The 21562-nt window shown below is 41.3% G+C and overlaps 1 protein-coding gene across 2 annotated transcripts; it reads left to right on the top strand.

The window, feature by feature from the left end:
* The first annotated feature begins 5513 nt into the window (after positions 1 to 5513).
* lpin1a (lipin 1a) lies at positions 5514 to 21427 on the top strand. Of its 2 annotated transcripts, XM_029499150.1 has the most exons (23): positions 5514 to 5714; positions 8125 to 8325; positions 8596 to 8691; positions 10584 to 10680; positions 10783 to 10996; positions 12519 to 12593; positions 12803 to 12895; positions 13100 to 13211; positions 13498 to 13735; positions 13867 to 14013; positions 14121 to 14214; positions 14321 to 14520; positions 15199 to 15292; positions 15565 to 15634; positions 16838 to 16930; positions 17025 to 17089; positions 17192 to 17330; positions 17551 to 17699; positions 17854 to 17940; positions 18115 to 18267; positions 18583 to 18697; positions 18791 to 18894; positions 18976 to 21427. In XM_029499150.1, the coding sequence occupies exons 2-23, from the start codon at positions 8134 to 8136 to the stop codon at positions 19145 to 19147; spliced, it is 2799 nt and encodes a 932-aa protein (XP_029355010.1). In that variant the 5' UTR covers positions 5514 to 5714; positions 8125 to 8133; the 3' UTR covers positions 19148 to 21427. The 2 variants fall into 2 exon arrangements, with proteins under 2 accessions (XP_029355010.1, XP_029355012.1); XM_029499152.1 differs by lacking the exon at positions 12803 to 12895.
* The last annotated feature ends 135 nt before the right edge of the window (positions 21428 to 21562 follow it).

The following is a 21562-nucleotide window of genomic DNA, read 5'->3' on the forward strand; positions in this document are numbered from 1 at the left end:
TTGAAAGACCGTCTTTAATATTTAATGTATAACATTTAAACTTTTGTAAAGATATTAACGTAAAACAAATTTGCTGCCTGACTGAATTAGACTGCGATGCATAAAAAGGATGTTGTTCCCTGTGTGGCAGAGCTGTATCCTGTGTCCTGCACTGCTGAATTTGTGAGCTGAAACATTGCAAGTGCAAAGAGTCAAGTAACAAATCTTACCCTTCGATGATTGGCCCATGCCACTACTCTTAGATGCTCCTCATCTGCACCTGGAAGCTTTGTGGTGTTTCTGTGTGTGTGTTTGTTAAATGAAAGGCAATCGGGACTTCATGGCAAATAATGATAGTAGCCTTTAGAGGAAGAGGAAATTACTCACATAACACAAACTTCATTGGCAAACAAAATGCCAATATGGTAGTATAAAGTTATAAAGTATTTGGAAAGAAAAAACAGACAGGAAGACTTCACTGTTGTGGGATTGATAATGTTACAGTTTGTTATCAATTAGCACAAATCTATAATGTGTGTATATATTTACTTGGCTTCATGTGAGAATGTGTGTGTGTGCCGTCAGATGGGCCTTGTGCTGTCAGACCTGAAGCTACAGGAGAGTCCAGTGACTCTGGACCCTCTCAGATTTCCTCCAAGTACTCCATTCCCAGAACATGCTTGTTGATAAATTTAGTCAAACAAGCACCAGCTACTAACAGTTCCAAAGATTTAAGACAGCCAGGACTCTCCCTGACCCGTCCAGAAGACCTTTAGCAGCATCCGGAGGACGTCCCATCTGAATAAGTAGCATCTGTCCGAGTGTTTATGAATATTGTCAACCGCGTTAAAAAGCAACTACCAGACAGATTTTTGATCCTGAAGATCTCAGAGAACAGCACCTATTTTTTCAAGTTCCACTTTGCCTTTTTAAACAGAATTTCTGCTCCAACTTCTCACAAGGATTCGACATGCTCTGTGACCCACCACAACAAAGCACTGTCAAGTTTGTGCAGTAGCTCAGGACCGTGAATCATGAAACATGGAGCATTCATGGAGGACCGGGAGCAGAATTTCCACAGCCACGCTGAGGATGACAGCCCCCATGACAGCTGGTCCCTGGTAACAAAAAAAATAATGCAAGCATACATTGTAAAGTTGCATTAAGGTGGAGTGAAAGAAAATATGCCTGTCTAATACTTTGCACTGAAATAAGTAAGTTATTATTATCATTATTATTATTCTTTTTGCCAGTAAACAGAAGTAAATATAGGGATATTTTGCTACACACTCTCTATAATGTCATGATAGTAAGTACTCATAAATGACGACTGATTGAATGAGTTTCTGACAGTTTCACTGCTCCAGCAATATGTAAATAGACCTGTATGGCTTAATCTTTGAGACAAGCATATGTGACTAGCAGGATCACCCAGGTAGCTCTCCTGCACCATTCCAAAGTAAAATTAAAATAACATACTCTATCAGCCATAATCTGTTTTCTGTTAGACAAACACAGCAACTTCATGTAGTGCTGAGAGAAATGTTAAAAAAAACAACAACAACTGAGCCACAAAAGTCAAGTTGATGTTACTTCAGTCCAAAGTGCTGAATCTTTTAAAGCTCAAAATCTCACACAGCACACAGGTCAGTGGAAACAGAGTGATGCAGAGACAGACTGCTCGCGTGAACTCACAGCCGTTTGTGGTAGTTTCACATTACAGCTTTTATCGGATTTCAGGAAAAACAGACTTTTGATTGGCGGTCAGAACCGGCACAAAAGAGAGGAAGATCCAGCCTGCGAGAGGTAACAGTCTAAGACTTTGACCCAGAAGGAATCTCCCTCATGGAGTGGCTGGTGCATTCATCAAGTCCAGTTAACAAAGAACAAGGCTACACCAAGTTTAAACTATAAAACACAATCTGTCATCGTCATCCAAAGAGTCTGTTGTACAGCAGTATGTGGACGCTGCACGTGTGGACAAAGTTCTTTTTTTCTCTGTGTGCAGTAAAACCATGTGCTGGCTCAACGGCTCATATCTCCACGCACCACCACAAGCCCACATAAAGTCATAAGACACCACCGTTAGAGGGTATTATATAATGGCATCTCCATGCTGGGGCCCGTGAGCACATTCAGTGGGTAGTTCTCGCTCCTCCTTCAGAACTTATCAGCAAGTTCATCATTAACGGAAATGAATTGTTGACATTATTTAGTTCCTGTGGTTATTGTTGGTCTTTGTCAAGATGTGAGTATGTTTGTTTAAAAGCTAATCAGAGTTTTAGAAGAATTATAGGATTATGTTTGAAGTGTTTTTGCAGGAAAATACTATTTACTTCCCACATTTAGTGAGATTAAACTTTGTAAAAGTTAACTTCTGAGCTTTGTCACAGCTTTTATTAATTTAGAGCTAAAATTTCAAAACCCAAAAGATTTTTCTTTTCTTTCTTTAGATCTTTAGATCAAATGAACTTCACAACAGCCGCTTGTGTTACTAAACACACTGTCTGTGTGCTGTCTAGACAAAATTATGTCACATTCATAATCCTAATAAACCTTGGCAGCCAGTCAGCGAGTGAAGGACACTAACAGTAAGAGTTTTTTCTTTAGGTAGGATGAGAGGTGGACAGAAGGGAAGAGATGCCAATTTAGGATCAATTTAGGATACTGAAATGAACGAAAATCTGCCTGCTGTTTGGTCCAGTATATGTCAGAACATGTTGTTCAGGTCAAAACAGGATTGGTGGCAGAGATAAAACAGTGTTGACCGGCCATGTCCAGCCCTGGAAACCAAATCAGATTTTTCTAAAGCCATAAAGCATTGGGGGGGGGGGGGGGGGGTTAGGGGGGGGTTCAATAGTGCATTTGTAATGCGTGGCTCAGGCAGCGTTCTGATTGGTTCATGCAGCCCAGCCCCCTTGAGACACCCTTGTCTCTGAGGTGATGAAATGAATACATTCACATTAGGCTAGCACTGTCTCAGCAAACAGCCTCCTTCCTGCCCCTCTCTCTGGCTCTTTCACGTGTCCCACATGAGGTAACACTGCTGGGCCATAGCTGCAGCAGTAGGGAAGATATCGACCAGCACCCACCCACACACACACACACACACACGCTAACGCAGGCACACACAGTAGGTACAGTACAGATAAAACCAACCTTATAAACAAATAAAGCAGATTAGCACGCGGGCATCTGTTCGAATGAAGTCAAATGAAGTCTGTCAGTGATTACAGTTTCTTTTTCCGCACACTGAAATATACTTTCGGCCCTGGAAGTTGTGCCTAAAACACAAAGCATTTACATCACAGACAGGATATTATTGTCCAGATGATGCAGTATTGCAGAAATAGCACGGGTGGATGGGCAGTAAATACGAACAGATGAAGGAGAGTTAATAAACTTGGTGGCCTCTCAGTTTTTAATGAGCATTCCTCCCAGCAGGACACCAGTTCTCACTTCCACCACTTGTTGTCTCGGTCAGGCATCCACTTTCACACAAACATTAGCATTCTGCAGATTCTCTTTCTGGCCTACTCTCCTCACCACATATTCCCTCTCCCCTCCCTCTCTCCCCCTGGTTGGCTGCTTGTTGCTCCCTTTCAATGACTCAGTTCTCAGAAAAAGCCCAACACGTGTTTCCTTGTTCCCGCTACGGCTGGCTGGTGTTGATAGTGTGTGTGTGTGTGTGTGTGTGTGTGTGTCTGAGTATGTCCCCATCTACAACTATGTCAAAGTCACATGGTCATGTGCAGCACAGCTACGCAGTGAGAGCATATGAACACAAACTGGTCAGGACATCTTGTCTGGTTTCATGCACACAAATACACACAAACACAACAGTGAGAAATGTTCTACCTACTCTTCTTTCAAAGCCCACGTGGAGACACTGTAAATTTTCATTGTGTCTTTGTGTGCGTGTGTATGCTTGTGTGTATATCTGTATTGTATTACCTCTCTTTGAGTTTTATGCGTGTGTAACTTGGTGATTGTTTCCTAGAATCACTGAACAACAACAAAAAGCCAGGAGACCCAATTCAGGGAACAGCACCTTATGTAACCTCACAATAATCTTGACTACAGAAGTCAAGAAGAACACAACACAAAAAAGTTTGAATTTGATGACCATTTTCTCATCATCTTGTTTGACGTCCAGGTTTAGAGCAAATAACTCGGTGCTACTTGTGTAGCAGCAGTGCTTATAACTAACTCTGCTGTTTGCTTTGTGGCTCATGAATCATAACAACATCATGAACTCAGACATTAGTGATTGTAAATATCATTTGGATTTGAACTTGAGAACATTTCAGGAGAAATAAATGTTGGACATACTTAAACAAAATACTGAGGACTGAGGAGTTGTCACAGCTATTAAATGTCTGTGAGTTTCTGTGTGTTTTTGCATGTTTATCCAAGCACGTCCATGTATTCCTAAATCTGACCGCTTATCATACACGTTCTGCTTTGACTGATTGTTCTGCATTTACCGCCCACCTCTGCTGCTCTGCTGCTGTTTGGTTGACTCCTGTCTCTTAGAAATAGATTTTTTCTTATCAAATCATATCCTCTATTTGTTCAAAGGGCACATAACATGTCGTGCAATCCCAGAAACACACTCCATGTACAGGACAGTGAAGGTACATGTGTCATATAAAGCTGCCAGTGTAATGAAGACACTTTTAATTTAATTATTAATGGGGATGACGGACACCAATTAGCTGAGCTCATTGTCTGACCTCCCTATTTATTTTTTGTTTGCAATGTGAGACCTAAAATAAGATTTGTATCTTCTGAGTGAGCTGGTTCTTCCTCCTTCTGGTCGCTGTCTTAGCCCAAAGCAACTGGCTCCTGGCTGCTGCTGCATATTCACCATAATGCGTTTTGAGTAAGACACAGTCTGCACATTGCACAAATACAGATGCCTTTGAACTTATTGAATTTCACTTGCTATTCTTATCTCTGCTGCAGACTAATCTTGTATTTCTTCAGAGCACAAACAAAACCCTGTTCACGGTTTCTTCCCTCTCTGCCCGGTACAGTTCATAGTGTGTAGTCCAGGTACCGTTGACATGATGTTTGATTTTACATCTTGGAAAAATATCAAATGATACCTAATGCAATTTTCAACCATAAACATAAAAAGAAATGTGTTGCTTTAACCAACATGGCAGATAAAAACATGGTGAGCTGAAGAGCAGGCATTTATCTTTAAACATTATACAAAATTAAGTGTAGCTTTTAAATGAGCTTCTACTCCTGATTTAGGTGCACAAGGGATAAAATAATAAAATAAAATATTTATATTTCCGTAGTAACATAAATGGCACATTTTAAATAAGACATCAGTACGCAGTAAATGTCGCAGCTGAGGAGGATGAGCACCCAAAAACATTAATGGTAAATTAAGTATAACAACACCAACGACGATCTACAGAGAGGGATATTCTGTCAACGTTGTGTGACGTCACCCCCGGCTCGGCCAATCGGCTGTCTGTGTGTGTGCGTTCGTACGGCGGCTGAGGAGGGAGGAATGTTTTGACTGCGGTAGAAATAGCGAAGCGGCTCCGGGGCGGACGAGCTGAGGTCGGTTCGAAAGAGAGGAGAGACCGGACGGTTCGGAGGCGACAGCATGTGATCTGAGCACGGACAGTCAACGGGAATAGAACCGCGGAGGACATTTGGACTTTTTGAATGGCGGATATTTCCCCGAGCGAAAAGCGACGGCAATAAATAATGTAAGTGAGGACGGAATGTGATACACACAAAGATTGAAGTGTGTGTGTGTGTGTGTGTGTGTGTGTGTGTGTGTGTGTGTGTGTGTGTGTGTGTGTGTGTGTGTGTGTGTGTGTGTGTGTGTGTGTGTGTGTGTGTGTGTGTGTGTTGAGGTCTGCAGTCTGCAGAGCCTCACCCCGTGTGCAGATGTTTACATGTCGCCTTACAGGCCACACATACACACACGCACACGCACACGCACACACACACACTAACACAGAGCTCATTTTCATCCACATCTTGCTGTTTGTTTGTTGTTTTCCTTCATCATCCTTCCCACCAGTTTCACCACGACGTGCAACAAATATCAAACCGGTGTTGCTGTCTCAGAGGAGCAGTGGCAGAAGGTCATCAGGGTGGACGTGGGCTATAAATAGAAAATAAAATGGAATAATCAAAAGGGAAAAAGCTGTGAATAAAAGTCTGCCTGCTGTTTAGTTGTAGTCTAATACTGGAGTGTAAGACTGCTGCTGTGGTCACATTAAATTGATTTAGTTGGATAATCCCTCTCACATCATCATCTGTGTGTCATGGTGGTGTCAGGGGGGAGGCTGAATTTCTGCACTAACTTCTGACAAAGACGCCTCTGTGGGATCTAAATGATACACACTCTGACTGAAGCCACAGTGTTGATGTTGTCCACTTTCCTCAGCATTTATTCACCAGGTTCCTTTTGAGATTTTGTAGTTTCAGCAGAGTAATAATGCAGCAGGTCTTCTGAATGACCCTGAGCATTCTCGTGATTGGTTATTACATAAGGTGGGGGCACTGTGATTGGCCACACAGTGCCAGAAGGCTATGTAGTTGGTGTGTGTGTGTGTGTGTGTGTGTGTGTGTCTCTGTCTGTGAATAAGGCCCTGTCTAACTGCACGTGGCCTGTGTTGACACTGATATCAAGTCTGTGTTGTACCCAAAGGGAGGGAGCAAGAGTTAAACCAAGTGGTCAAATAATTATGTAATCATTGTTAAACATTCTCAGTCACAGTTCTTTATCATGAATTCACTGAGATTTTAGTCTCTGTTCACTCACATAATGGAGGCGGACAGATAGAAATATTTACATAGCAGAGGAATATGTGTCTTGTTGAGTTTTTTAATTTTGTCCGTTCTATTTTTGGCTCATTATTGCAGTCTGGTGTGATTAGAATAGAAGTGCCATAAAGCTTAGTCTTTAGTGTATTTGTTGGTTTTGTGAAAGTGTTCTGGTGTGCTGTGATGGTGCAGCAGGCCTGCCAGGACAGGAGTGATGTGTATGCCACGTGGCCCTTATGTGCACACAAAGTACATGTTCACAGCGTAATGGCAGTTCATTAGCAGGCCTGCATGTTAACAAATCAAGCTCAGTATTACACTCTTCATATTATATATTTGTTTACAGGTACACTGTAATGTCATCTGTGTTGTTGACAGATAGAAGGAGAGATAGAAGACCTAAGTATCTGAGTCAGCATGAGCAGAAGGACGGTGTCGATTTCCAGGGTCACTTTGTTAAACAGAAAAAAACGGTGCTCTCTTTCTTTCTCTCTCCCTTTGAATTGGCTTCTCATAAAATTATTCACTCAAACTGGCAAAAAGTGGATTAACACTTTTGATAATGTTTATATTATTTTTAGCGTGCACCTTCTGTCATAACTGTGGTTACTCCCATGAAGGACAGCTGTAGTGCATAGTTTAACTACACACAGAACAGAATACAACAGAAACTTGGCACAGACACAAAGCTGAGACATAATCTTTTATGTTATCTTTTCTATATCTGTATTTTTATCAAAGCACAACATATAAGTTTATCTAACAACAATGTACAAATTATACTGAGCTCTCTTGGAATCTGAATGTGCCTTCTCTTTTTCCTCTCGCTCACCTTTCGGCCCAGTGGATCCTTTCACTCTCCCTGGTTGTGTTCAGCATGCTAAACAGGGAGATTTTAGAGCCAGTGGATCAGAAAGACAATACACCACACAATTAATCTCATCCCTGATGGAGTATATTAGCACCGCAGAGAGGAAAAGGCACTTTTTTCGTTTTCAGTATGATTTTTTTTTTTAATATATATAAACACAGAGGCAAAAAAAGGAAACTCTCAAACAGCAGATTGATTTCATATCCACGCACCCACACACACACAAACATAACTCACACTCAGCAACACCACGAGAATGAGACAGGAATGTAACCTTTTTTGTGTTTCAGCAGCCGAACATCCAACACTGCAGAAGTGACTGGCTTGTTGGCAGTAACTGGACTTAACAGATCAATGTGGCAGGACGCAGTGGCATAATAGCCCTGCTGCGTCGGAAAATTAATGGCCTGAAATGTAAATAAAATCTTATTTAAGAGCTGTCACCGTCATTCTTTTCTCTCTGTTTACAGTTACAGACCATGAACTATGTCGGTCAGTTGGCGGGCCAGGTGTTTGTGCAGGTCAAGGAGCTGTACAGGGGTCTCAACCCTGCCACGCTGTCTGGATGTATAGATGTCATCGTTGTCCGACAGCCCGATGGCTCCCTGCAGTGTTCCCCCTTCCACGTCCGCTTCGGCAAGATGGGTGTTCTGCGGTCCCGTGAGAAAGTGGTGAGATCAGAGCACTGCCTCCCTCTGCCTTTTTTATCCTTATACTGTCTGCATTTGTGTGTACAGCTAACGTGAGAGTTGTAATCAGGAGTGACCTTTTACTTGAGGAAACAGGAAGATCCTGTTACATTTGAAACCTCAGAATCAAGGATGGATAAAATGACACAGACCCACCGACTGTGCTGAACACTGAAATATATATACATACAAAAACAATAAAAAAGGAGAATATAAATAAAGTAATTGGAAGACTGTGCTTCTGTCGTGCAGGTGGACATTGAGATCAACGGAGAGCCTGTGAGTTTGCACATGAAGTTGGGAGAGAATGGAGAGGCCTTCTTTGTCAAAGAGACAGAGAACATGCTGGTAAGTACTGAGTGACAGAGTTACTGGGCAGAAACAGCAAACACATGCAAGTAAAGGATGGAACATATTTGAAGTTCTCGTTTCATTTTGGCTGATTTAGTTCTCGGCCCATTCTATTGTAGTATTCAAACTGGTTTCACCACTCATTTACCTTTTATCCATACACACTTATTCACGTATTTCAGTTGCTTGATTGTTTGTTTTCATGCCCACACAAGCCCGGAGGCTTGTTCAAATGTGCCCTGGCACCAATAGGATTCATTAACAACATTTCCAAGACAAAACAGATGCACTATTAAGAATAAACAACAGGCAGCCATGTATTTTTTATTTTATTATTATTATTTTTTTTAACAAAGGCACTGAGGCACTGCGTAAACCAGATAAATAAGTCAAACTCATTACAACAACTCCATTCAACTCCAAGCAAGGCAAAGCAGTCAAAGAGGTAGATAAGGAGAGCACAGTTTAAGGAACATGTGGGACAGAAGGAGGAAGAAGGAACCAAGTTAGGGAACTAAGATGTGCATATCTGGACATCTGAACATGTAGATCTGGAAGACAGATCTACATGTTCACCTTGACAGGAAGATGGATGACTGTGAACGATCTGCTTATCCGACAGTCACAAAGAGCATCCTGCTGGCCAGGATGACTTCATTTTCCTGGAAATACACCAACAGAAAGGAAGCAAATCTGGAAGCACAGTATGTGCTGCACAAATAGCATAGGACTGGGACGGAAGCAGGTGACAAGCAGGGATTCATGGGACGTGTTTGTGTGTGGTAGAATGGGTTCAGTATGAATATGATGGGTAAATAAAGGCTTGCAATGCCACTTAAACTCAAATAGAATTACGTTTGACCATGTCTGTTACACTGTTTGGGACCTATGTCGATCCATAGCGCCGCCAAATTCACCTTCTACCCAGCTGCTCACACATTCACCTGCTCTCAGAGACCGGCTGTCACTGAGCTGTGTGCAGTCCACACAGGCTGGAAGACAGACCTCAGACAGACACAGACGCAATGAGAGAGGAGTTGACCAGAGATAGTGTCTTTGTTTCTACATTATCACCTCACCCATGTGAATGTGAAAGAATCAAGCACATTTTTAAAGATTAGTTTGACATTAAGCCTTTTTGGGCCCAGCCCCTCCTTTTTACTCGCTGCTTCAAGATGTACAGTTAAATTTAAGTATATGTTGGGGCTTGTCTGCTGCCAAACCAACCTTTTACGTGAAACACTAACCTAATGTTCCAGCAAAAATTCATCTCCAGGCTAAAAAAATCGAGATTTTCAAAAAGAACGTGGTTTAAACAAGAAAATATTGTAATTATGTTCAAACTTCATTTCGTAGAAATCTGTTTTCTTTAGTACTTTTGGCAGTCTAAGTTAAAACATTGTGTCATTATGTGTGTGTGTGGAGAATCCCGTGCAGAGAAATAACATTTATAGCTCTGAAAGAGACACAAAAACATTCAAATGAATTTAGACAACAACACCAAAAAAAAAAGTGTTTTTGGCGTGAAAGTGTCCAACGGGAGCTCAGAGCAGATGAGCTGTGACCTGGCACTGTTGCTTCAGATGAGTTGGGCTGTGTTGGACTGAGTTAAGACACGTGCGCTGCAAAGCATGTGTCAGCTGTTCGGATCATCTCTTTATCTGACTTACTGATCTCTCTGTGTGTCTCGCTTTCTCCCCCCCGGCATAGTCACTATAGTGAAACCCTGATGAGTAAATCTATGTAATTTTGCTAATCGTAATCCTGCACACCTGGTATTTCTGAGGCGAAATAACTGTTGTTGCTTAATTAAATATATAATTAGTGTTGATATTTTTCATGAACTAATTTGAGTTGGGCCGTCGTCATGATTTTTGTCATGTCGACAGGAAGTCGTTCCATCCTACCTGGCAACATCGCCCATCGTGTCAACAGGGGAAGAGTTAATGGAGTCCCAGCTAGGCCGGGGAAGTTCTCGTCACCATGGTAGGCCAAAGAAAAGAAATACATTTGTGACAATGTGCATGTCCTTTTTTTTTTTTTTTTTTTTAAAACAACTGTTTCATGTTTCTGTCTGCCATCAAATAGACACCATCACCTGCAACTCACTTCCTGTCCAGAATTTGGGACCCCAGCAAAATGATGGGACAGTGAGCAAGAAGAGGAGGAAGAGGAGGAGGAAGGCCCGGACAGAGGGAGGCGGAGGAAGGAGGGAGGAGAGCGGGGAAGAATTTTCAGAGGATGAGGACATGTTTACTATTGATTTGAGCTCGGATGAGGAGAGAGAAGGTGACGACAGCAGGTGTGTACATGAGACAGTGTGCGGTTGTGTGTTTGAGGCTTTCACTTGTGGCAAGTCCAAAAAATATTTCCTGCATTTCTGGGCCGAAAGATGATGTCTTTTTATGGCTCTCTGTGTCAGAGGCGTTTGAAGGGACTTTATCGCTCGGTCATTTTCTTGTCTCTCACAGGGGGACTTAGGGAGGGAGACGACATTAAATGTCACTTTGCTTCAGTCCTGTGGTAAACAATGTTTGTCAGCAATCACAATGTTGTTTGTGAAGCTGAACTGTTTTAAGTGGAGAGATTGTGTGTGTGTGTGTGTGTTCATGCATAAATGAGTGTGAAAGTGGTTGTTCTAGTTGTCTAAACAAATACGGAGGTGCTGTGCATTTGCTCCACCCAGATCAGGAGACTGGGAATACAAAAACACCCTGTAGACTGAGGACACTCTGTTAATGCTCACATTGGAAAATGTCCATTTTTATCTTTGCCAGCGTTGTGTCTCCATGAGCAGCAGCATCCAGGCGTGTAATCCAGACTGAAATGTCGCAGCAACTACAAAATGAAATGCAATGACATTTTACTAACAGTCATGTCCTTGGAGGATGAGTTGTAATCACTTTGGTCATGCCCCCCAGAATCATCCAGCACCGTCCTCGGGTCCAGGACTTATATTTAGTATGTGATTTAATTTTAATTAAGAGGTCAGATAACTCACAGTGTCCAGAGAGTGACTGGCAAAAGTTAAAATGTCAGCAAATCAGCTGTGTCTCTGAAAGCTTCAAGGAAAAAAAAGTCTCAATTTAAATGTAATTGAAGTATTTTTCTGTGTAATTTAAGCAAAAAATAACGCTGGTAAAAAGGGATCAGGGAACACTCTTTCCAAAACGAAACAAAAAACCATCAGTTTGGTAGAAATTGTGCGTTGGCAGAAAGCCATGACTCAAAGAGAAAACGGCATTAAAATCACAAATGACTGTTACTTCAATTTTACGCTGCTTCTGTCTCCCTTCAGTAAAACCATTTCAGCTTGAGAAACATGTGTTTGCACGCTTGTGTTTATCTGTGTGAAGCCCATTGAAAGGCTGCACTGTGGGCTGGACGCACTCCAGGGATTTGTCCTGTTCCCACAGTGCACTCTGTCGCTCTGATATAATGGCTCGCCATGCCTTCCTTACTGCAGGGGTTCCAAGCATTTTTAGGAGGCTTGCCACATGGCAGTATGGAAAAATTCCCCAGAGCCTTAAAGGCATGCAAGAGAAATGTGTTGGCCTTTTGTCGTGCTTCATACTGTACTTGATCAGAAAATAATTAATGCTGCTTTTTGACTTGTGTTTTCTTTCAAAAAGACTGAAGAAGTTATAAAACAGGTCATTCATGTTGTTCAGGGACATTTTTTAAATTGTAAATTATCCACAGATCATGGCTTAATTTGGATTTGCACAGACGCTGTGTAAATTGTTAATTATGGTGCATACACAAGCTGTCATTATTGTGTGTGTGCACGTGACTGATCTCATTGTGCATATGTTTGTGATCAGACCTAAATATGGTGATCAGGGGTCTGCGGCTACCAAGAACACACACCCCAGCGCTGAGTGGATCCATTCAAAGAGGTAATATTTGGACACCAAACACACACACCCACACTTGCTAATCCAAATATTTTTAGCTGTGCTTCAAACACTTCTTCACTTCCAATTACTTCTGACTTATCTCTTCACATTGTTCTATGCATTTTAATTTTCTGTCCTCACTGTAAGAAAATAATCCAAATTCCCAGCCTCTCTGTCCTTTTTTTTCCTGTCTTTCTGTCTTCCTTTAGTAATGTGATTAAGGACAGCCTCTCCATCGCTCCACCATGTGGTCTGTCCATCTCTTGTCCTCAGCAGAGCTCTCACTTCTCTGCACTTGCTAGGTATCACTTTCAGTTCTACCCCTTCTGAATGCTGGTGATAAATGAATGCATGTGAGGGAAAAGCAAATTTTTCAGGAAACAGATACAAAACACTGAGTAATATTAGAAGTTGTGCTTTATTTCATTCCAGATTATTATTTTTTTTTTATCAGTCACAAACCTGAGTACAAACTGATCTAAGTCAAATGTCTGTCTTTCTCCCAGCGGCCTTGATGATTCACGGTCATCAACACCAAAGAGCGACTCCGAGCTAAGTCAGAATAAAGACAACCCTGAAATATTGTGGACTTGGGGGGAGCTCCCACAGGCAGCCCAGGTAACAAAAACACGCACGGCAGCAACCATAGAAATCTGGATTGTAAACTTTTCACTTATAGTTTAAGCTTGATCGAATGTAACATCCCTGTTCCGGCATCTTTAAAGACTACTTTGTGATTTAATTTCTTCCATAATGAAACTACTAAAACAAAGGTGACGTGTTGTGATTCTAAGTGAGCTTTGTAAAAAAAGAAGAAAATAATTAAATAAGTGGGAAAGACAAAAAAAAACAAAAAAAAAACTGCATGAAAAGTTTGATTTTTGTCTCTCTGTCTCACATACAGCCATCCTTCCTTACGTCCCACATGAAGCAGGACCCCACCATTTCAGTGTCCATCCCGGTGTCATCCAGCACACACTTCAGGGCCATTAGTGACACTGGACCTCCTTCCCTCACTCTCTATACCCCTCAGCCAGGGGAGAGCACTGCTCATGTTGGGGTCAAAGACACTGTGGGAAGCAAAAGTGAAGCCAGAGATGGATTAACCCATAAAACTGGGGACATGCCTGCAAGAGGGCAAGGTATTCATTCTATGATGTGAAGTCTTTGTAGGTTGTAAACAGCTCAGACGTCTCCAACTCCAGTAGAGCTTGTTGACCCATGAGTTAGCTCTCCTGCATCAGTGGATTCTCTGGTGTGTCTTTACCTTTAGGGAGACAGGTTGATGGTGTCGGGCCATCTTGTGTGGAGATGGAAAGTGTACCAACCTGCTCCGTGTCTCCCAGGATGCTCCCAGATCATCCGGATGAAGGCGGCAACAGTCCCATCAGAAGAACTGATTCACCCTCTAAGAAGAAAGGTACGGCTGCTCTTGTCTGTAAACGATACACAGCGTTTTCTTCAATAGAAAGCAACTGACAAAAGTGTGATTTATTTTTTTATTTTTACTTTTATTTATTTTTTCAGAAAAGAGAAGCCAACACTTGGGTGCTGATGGTGTATATCTGGATGACATTACAGAACTGGAGCCAGAAGTAGCTGCTCTGTACTTCCCTAAAAGGTAACGTCATGCACAGCTCTCGATGAGTACAGATCAACCTCCTCAGCAGCATATAGCGCCATCTTGTGGTCTAACTCGCATGAGAAATATTTCTGTCTCTCCGCAGTGATGGAAGCGGCAGCTCGATGAAAGGAGACTCAGACATGATGATGATGGGAGTGCGGAGCGTGAATCAATCCCCGCAGTCAGTGGGCAGCAGCGGGATTGACAGTGGTGTCGACAGCTTGTCTGACCAATTAGCAGACCTACCTCATGTCGCCATCTCTTTGTGTGGAGGACTGACTGACAACAGGGAAATAACAAGGGGTAGGTTCAAGGATGAGGACGGGGATGTTGACAGATGATGCAACAATACACACGGGGGTGCAGATCAGGATTGGGGGGTTAGCCCGTATGTAACTCGATTTGTATTGTAGTGGAGGAAACCAGAGATGGAAAGTGGAGTCAGAAATATATTTGTCAAACACTATTTGTTCCACCATTTCAATCATTTTTTAGATGTGAAGAATGTGAAGTCTTAAAATACAATTGTTCACTTTTGAATAATTTAGGGTATTTTTATTGGGGGGGACATGTCCCCCCATCCCCCCGGCCCCCCCTCCAGGATTTGCACCCATGAATACACATGTAGATAACACGTAATGTGCCAGAGTGCTGCAAAGAACTGCAAAGAAACGGCAGATGGCAAATGGCAGCTTTAGCTGAAATGCTGCATAAAGAAAATTGAATGTAGCTCTTACATATGTTACATCTTTTAAGTCGTGTTGCATTTTTTAAAAGATTAATATCTATACATACATTTTAACCAGATCAGTGATAGATGGAACCATGTAAAACTACAGTGCAGCTAAACTCCACTTTTCAAATAAAAAAACACTTGTCTAATATCCACATCTGCTTCCCAAAAATGCCAAAAAAATATTAACAATTTGCTTGTCAACTTGTGTGTATTCCTGTCTGTCCTTCATGTGTTTAATGATACAGAGCATTTTGAGGAGAAGGCAGTTTCCTACCAGCAGTTCTCTGAAAACCCCTCTATTATTGATGACCCGAACTTGGTGGTCAAGATAGGAAACAAGTATGTACTTTTCCATTCAATGTGTTAAAAGGAAATAATTATCCAAGTAAAGGGAAATATTCACAAGTCTGGGAACAATTTAATGATTAAATAATCTTCCAAGTAAAATATTTACCATACTGACATGAGACAAAATGAGACTCAGGGCAACAAAGCAGTTGGCATGTTTCACAAACTGTTAAAATATTTCTAAATAGTTTCAGCAGCACAGACACACTTCCTGTTTTAGTCAGGTGTGAAGTGTTTACAGCGCTCTCTGCCATCTGATGCAGGTACTACAACTGGAGCACAGCCGCTCCGGTCATGTTGGCCATGCAGGTCTATCAGAAACCTCTACCGCAGGTAAGAGCTGCAGCAATGCATCTGTCAGGAAGAAGTCTTTAGAGCGTTATTTAATGGCTGTATCTGTTAACACATAAAAAGTTGGTATTCATTGTCTAATTTTTGTATGACTTTACTGTTCCGTTGTCAGCAGTATTTCCACGTTGTAGTACTCTATAAAAGGTTCTTCAATAGTTCAACAATGAGTTGGGGAAGAAATCTTAAGTAATGTAAGACTATGGTATTAAATTAGTCTCATTTGATTCTGTCAGAATAATTGTTAGATTTGTTTGATTGTGTTTGGTGTTTTGTAGTGTTGCAGCATACCCCTGTTCCCTCCGGAGCAACTTAATGTTTCACTCTGGTTCAGTTATTTATCGTCAGCATCGTCTCATTATTTCATGAAAATTCAGCTAAAGGCTCCAAAGTGTGTTCACATTTCTCCCTGGAATTTATAATCACCGTTCAGCCATTTTGGTTATTGTTCTACATAATGTATAATATTTAATTTATTATCTTAACCTTAGCTACCAAACCTGATCCTACTGTTACGTCTGCTATGTCAGCTACGGATGAACACACACGAAGTGTACCACAGTAAAATACTGCTTTAAATCCAACTGCTCTTCTAACACTTTAATGATGTCATGTTCTTATTCCCTTTTATTTTCTCCCTTTTTATTTTCTTTCTGCCACCATCCTTCTGACGTTTATCTGTACGAAGTGTTGGTGTTTGAGTTATGTGTTTTCTGCTTTTGGCCTCTTCTCGTACTGCCTCCCCGGTCTGTTTGGCTCCAGCTCGCCTCAGCCTGTATGATGTTTTCTGGCTTTGCTTTGAGTGTCGGTCAGAGCATGTCTTTGTCTTTTTTTTTTTTTTTTCCCCACCTTTGTCAGCCTGTCTGTCTGACTCTCTTTGTCCTTGTGCATATTTGTCCCGCTGCTGTCGAGTCCCGACTTTAAGGGCCTTTTTCTTTCAGAGTTTACTGCAGGCCCTTTGTTCATTGTTTGCATGTCATCATGTTTTTACATGTAAGTCAAGTCATTTGGAGTTCTGACTTTTAATTTGAAAGGAGCTCTTTACGTTGTACATTTCATTCCAGATCGCAAAGGTTTTGTCCTCTCTGTTCATTTGTTTGTGGGTTTTTCTTGTCTTTTTCGGTTTTGCTTTATTTTTGAAAATTTTCTTATGTCAGTTTTGAGTTGTATGCACATGGTTGTCTCCAGGCCTCAGTGGAGAATATCATGAAGGAGAAGATGCCAAAGAAGGGAGGACGCTGGTGGTTCTCGTGGAGGAGCAGGAACAGTGATTCCAAATCAGTACGTATGCACACTTTGTACACATATCCATGATCCTTCATGAGCAGGGGGAGGGTCGATACTGGCTTCTCATTGTGAACTTTATTCACTTCAGGAGTCAGTGACAGAGGCAGGCGCAGACTGTGGAGATACTTCACTCACTATGGCCTCAGTGAACAGGTGACGTTTTTTGTTGTTGTTTTTTTTAGCTCATGAAATTTCCACGTCTCTGAAAAACACTCCCATTCTCATTCATTCCATATACTGTCTTTGATTTTTCAGGATGAAGGATGAATCCTCCTCAAGTGATGAGGATCACAGATCACCTAATCAGATGTCAGGATCCTGCCAGTCAGAGCCTCTAATGACTTCTGGCAGCATCTGCTATACGAAGACTCTCCGGCTCTCCTCAGAACAACTGGTATGGTATCCTATGTCTGGTTTTAATTAATAATAGTTTAATAGTGAAATTCCTGCAGATAAAAACCTGAAATCAAGTCAGCTATTTAGTTCATTATAATATTAGTTTATTGATCTAATTAGTTCCTTGTGTATATCACTGAATGAAGAATGTTGGAAACTCTCTTGCTTCAGTTTTGATGTCTGCTCTTGCATCTGCATGCCCTGCTACGTGTTTACAGGCTAGCCTGCAGCTGAAGGAGGGCCCGAACGATGTTGTGTTCAGCGTGACCACTCAGTATCAGGGCACCTGTCGCTGCCACGGCACAATCTACCTTTGGAGCTGGGATGACAAGATAGTCATCTCTGATATAGATGGAACCATCACCAGGTAACAGCCCAGTTTCAGCAGCTCACCAGTAGATGTCACTACTAACTTGGGGCTCTTGTGTGCTGTGTCGTAAATGGGCTGCTCACCTAGAGGTGAGCTTTGAAGTAGATCTGCACTGTTTGGGTCACATCGGCTCTCTTGTGTGGTGCTTTAGGTCCGACACACTGGGTCACATCCTCCCCACACTTGGTAAAGACTGGACACACCAGGGCATCGCCCGACTCTACCACAGAGTCAGCCTGTGAGTGCTGTATAGCAGTCTGTCATAACAGAGCACAGTGTTAATGTTTGCGTTTTTATCGAGTTAGTGTCCTAATTAGTTGAGTTCATTGGTTATCTCATTTTTAACTAAAACTATTCTCATCATTTCTCATGTAAAGAGTGTACGGTTAAATACAAAGTTTCTCCGTCACAGGAACGGATATAAATTCATGTACTGCTCGGCGAGGGCTATCGGCATGGCTGATATGACACGAGGTTACTTGCACTGGGTCAACGAAAGGGGAACCATGCTGCCGATGGGGCCAGTGCTGCTCAGCCCCAGCAGTCTGTTTTCTGCCTTACACAGGTTACACCACAAACCGCTGTTTAACAAATACCATGATGGAGTAATCAGACCTCATAAAGCCTTGAAACCACTAATGGAAAGACAGAGAATGTGTATTTAGCAGCTGTGTAGAACAGCTTGTATAGTTTGTTTATTATATATGCAGTTATGTGGTAGGAAAGGCAGAGTGTTATGCTGCTAAACATATCCATTGTAGTTGCATTTCTGTTATTTTAATGTTTTTTATTTTAGCCTTTGTATCATATGATCAGTTCAGCGTTGAAATATAATTTGCATAATTCAACCAAGTTTGACATTACGTGTTGTGTTGCACAGAGAGGTGATTGAGAAGAAACCGGAGAAGTTTAAGATTGAGTGTCTGACAGACATCAAGCACCTTTTTTACCCAAACACTGAACCTTTCTACGCTGCTTTTGGCAACAGAGCTACAGTAAGATATCAACCCCACCCTTTTTGTTTGCCTCCTGACATCAATTTTGTGAGAACTGTTGATGTAATCATTTGTGTGTGTGTGTGATTTCAGGATGTGTATTCATATAAGGAAGTGGGTGTTCCTCTGAACAGGATTTTTACTGTGAATCCGAAGGGGGAGCTGATACAGGAGCACGCCAAAACCAATATCTCCTCGTAAGCTACGCTCCCTGTTTCTTTTGCTTTGTCGCTGCACACATGTGTACACAGATGTTTGAATGTCTGTGGTTCTCGTAGGTTTGGCCGTCTTTGCGACATGGTGGACCATGTCTTCCCAGTTCTGGTTCAAAATGAGGAAGCAGACTTTCCCTGTTCTGACTCTTTTGGCCAGTGCAACTACTGGAGCAAACAACTTCCTGATGGCAGCAACCATGATGAAGAAAACCCACAGCCCCTAGAGACAAGCTGAGGAAACCCCCCTAAATCCAGTCCAGGTGTTGGTGCAATGCTGTGGTAAAGTGTTTTGGGATCTGTCAAGTTCATTCATCATCCAGCAACCCACACTGAAGATGCTGGGTGTTTTATAATCAGAGTTTTATAATCAACTGTGTTGGAAAACATACACGATGAACAGATTGAGGTCTGTGGCTCTTTCTAGGATCAAAAGATAAAAATTCAAAGGAGACAGTAAATTTATGAGTTCCACCTTAAGAAATTAATATTCCATCATTTAAAAGTGACAATGTAAACAGTCCTGGGAAGTCACGCCATAAAAAACCCAAAGAGGGTATGTGTATGAGATGAAAACAAAAAAGAAAAAGAGCAAACCCCGCCTGCACTCATCACATCTGCAGTTCAAAAAAAAAAAACAAACAAACCCAACAACACAGGAAACCCTGAGTGTTGTGTCAGACTTATTCTCCTACACACAGTCTACAGTCAAATATTACAGCACAAACATCAGTTACAACTGGAAAGGCATTGCATAGATAACTCTGGGACAACACTGGAGAGTACAAGTACGATGTCCATTCAAATTTGGATAGAGAGAAAAAGCTGCCACACAAAATCTGTGCTGTAACAATGAGGCGTTGTTGAGGATGCACCAATATTCAGTGCTGACAAATCAGGTTCCACAGTTTTTTCAATCTTATGTACAAAAAAAGACTTCATAGATGTGCCTGTCTTCAAATAAGGTCCTTCCAGATTACCCACACTGCCAGCTGCCAGAGCGGACAGCACACAGCCTTTCAAATCTCAAGTCAGCCACTTAGTGTGTCACTCATTTTTATATTTGAAAACTTTTCTAATGACCTTTTTAAAGTCTGTGAATCTCGGTTAAAGTTTTATCTGGTCCAGGTAGGTGGCCTGTTAGAATTTTTCAGACCTCAAGTACATCCAGTGCAACGCAGCATTTCACAGCGGACTCGCCACATTGCATTAAACTAAAACCATCAGGAGCAGGCAAAGATTAAAAACCATCAATTCCTCTTCTGTGCCCAGCTCCTTTTCAGGTTCCTAAATGTGTGTGTGGCGGTTTGACCACGCTGCTGTGAAAGACGTGGCTCTGGCACATTTCTCTAACAGGTGTATGGTGACTCACTGTACTCAAAGCTAAATGCAGAGCAATGCAACTAACCTCAGACTGTGTACGTTGTGTGTCTTTTTATACGCATGAGTAAAATGAACTGATATGCTAGAATGTAGGATGCACTCATACATCACCCACTGTGTGTTGTTTTACCAATTAATGCTCATCAATGCAATTTCTGAATAAGCTCATACAGGATATTATCTCATATTCTGAGTTTTGTAAAGTTGTCAGAGCACAGATCAATGTACCTTTATGTAGAGCACTTATCTGCCCCGTTCTGGGGAATTAATGCATTGTATTTATATGCTGTAAGGATTTTTCTTTTATAAATGCATCTATTGTATGTATTTATGGAAAATGTAAACCTGTCTTTTGATTTTAAACACAACTTAAAAAAAAAAAGGGAACGCACTGTAAATAATGAATAACATGAACTTTTTAACCCTATGAACCATTTTTTTTTTTTTTTTTAAGAAAAAACTTTTTAGAGAAGAAATACTTTGTTACTGGTTCAAATGCATCAAACTTTTTAAAACCCTCTCCATTAAACTACAGGTCGGCAGTTGGCAAATGTGACCACTAACGCAATAGATCAACCGCAGTACGTGGATCGCATCTTGCATGATTTTGTTTCGTTTGATGCCTCTGGACTGTCAGGAGCATCCGTGCAGCAGGTTAGACAAGGTGCCAGCACTTTTTGAAACATAAGGAAGAGCATTATCAAACCTCCTCTACATATGTCAAATCAAAAGTAGGTAGTTGGAAGGAAACTTGAATGCAGCTTCAAGATGGACAAAAAAATAAATAAAAAAATCGGTATGTTCTGATTTTTAATCATATGGAAAAAAAAAAAAAGAATCTCAAAGTAATTCAAAAGATTTTAGCCAAATTTTTTGTCTAATATTAATGTGTCATTTGTTGAAAATGGTGATGATGATGACTGTGACTCATTTGGACTTGAAGTCTGCTATACTGTATGTACAAAGGATAGATATGTCTGATGACGTGCAGCGACTGACTTTTTGGAAACTGAAAGATGCCATGTTGTTAGTGTAAAGGCACGTGATGCATGTTGTAATGTTAAACTGCATATTAATGTGGATGTAACGACCACTTTCTTGTCAACTGATCTTTGTGTGGACCTACTATGCTTAAGAAAAAAAACAAAAAACAAAACAAACCATAAAATTATATGAATTTCCGATGTCATAACTATTCACTGATCCTTCACAACTTTCATTGCTTTGACACAATTTTAATAGTTAGTTCAAAAGTCAAAAGCACTGATTT

The sequence above is a fragment of the Echeneis naucrates genome, chromosome 3 (genome assembly GCF_900963305.1).
Source record: "Echeneis naucrates chromosome 3, fEcheNa1.1, whole genome shotgun sequence".
NCBI lineage: Eukaryota > Metazoa > Chordata > Actinopteri > Carangiformes > Echeneidae > Echeneis > Echeneis naucrates.

Excerpts from the sequence above, each read along its gene's own strand:
- lpin1a (XM_029499150.1), top strand. The coding sequence starts at position 8,134 with ATGAACTATGTCGGTCAGTTGGCGGGCCAGGTGTTTGTGCAGGTCAAG. Across the intron at positions 13,736-13,866 it reads CATGCCTGCAAGAGGGCAAG|GGAGACAGGTTGATGGTGTC; the intron begins GTATTCATTCTA and ends CTTTACCTTTAG. Across the intron at positions 17,941-18,114 it reads CTCTACCACAGAGTCAGCCT|GAACGGATATAAATTCATGT; the intron begins GTGAGTGCTGTA and ends TCTCCGTCACAG.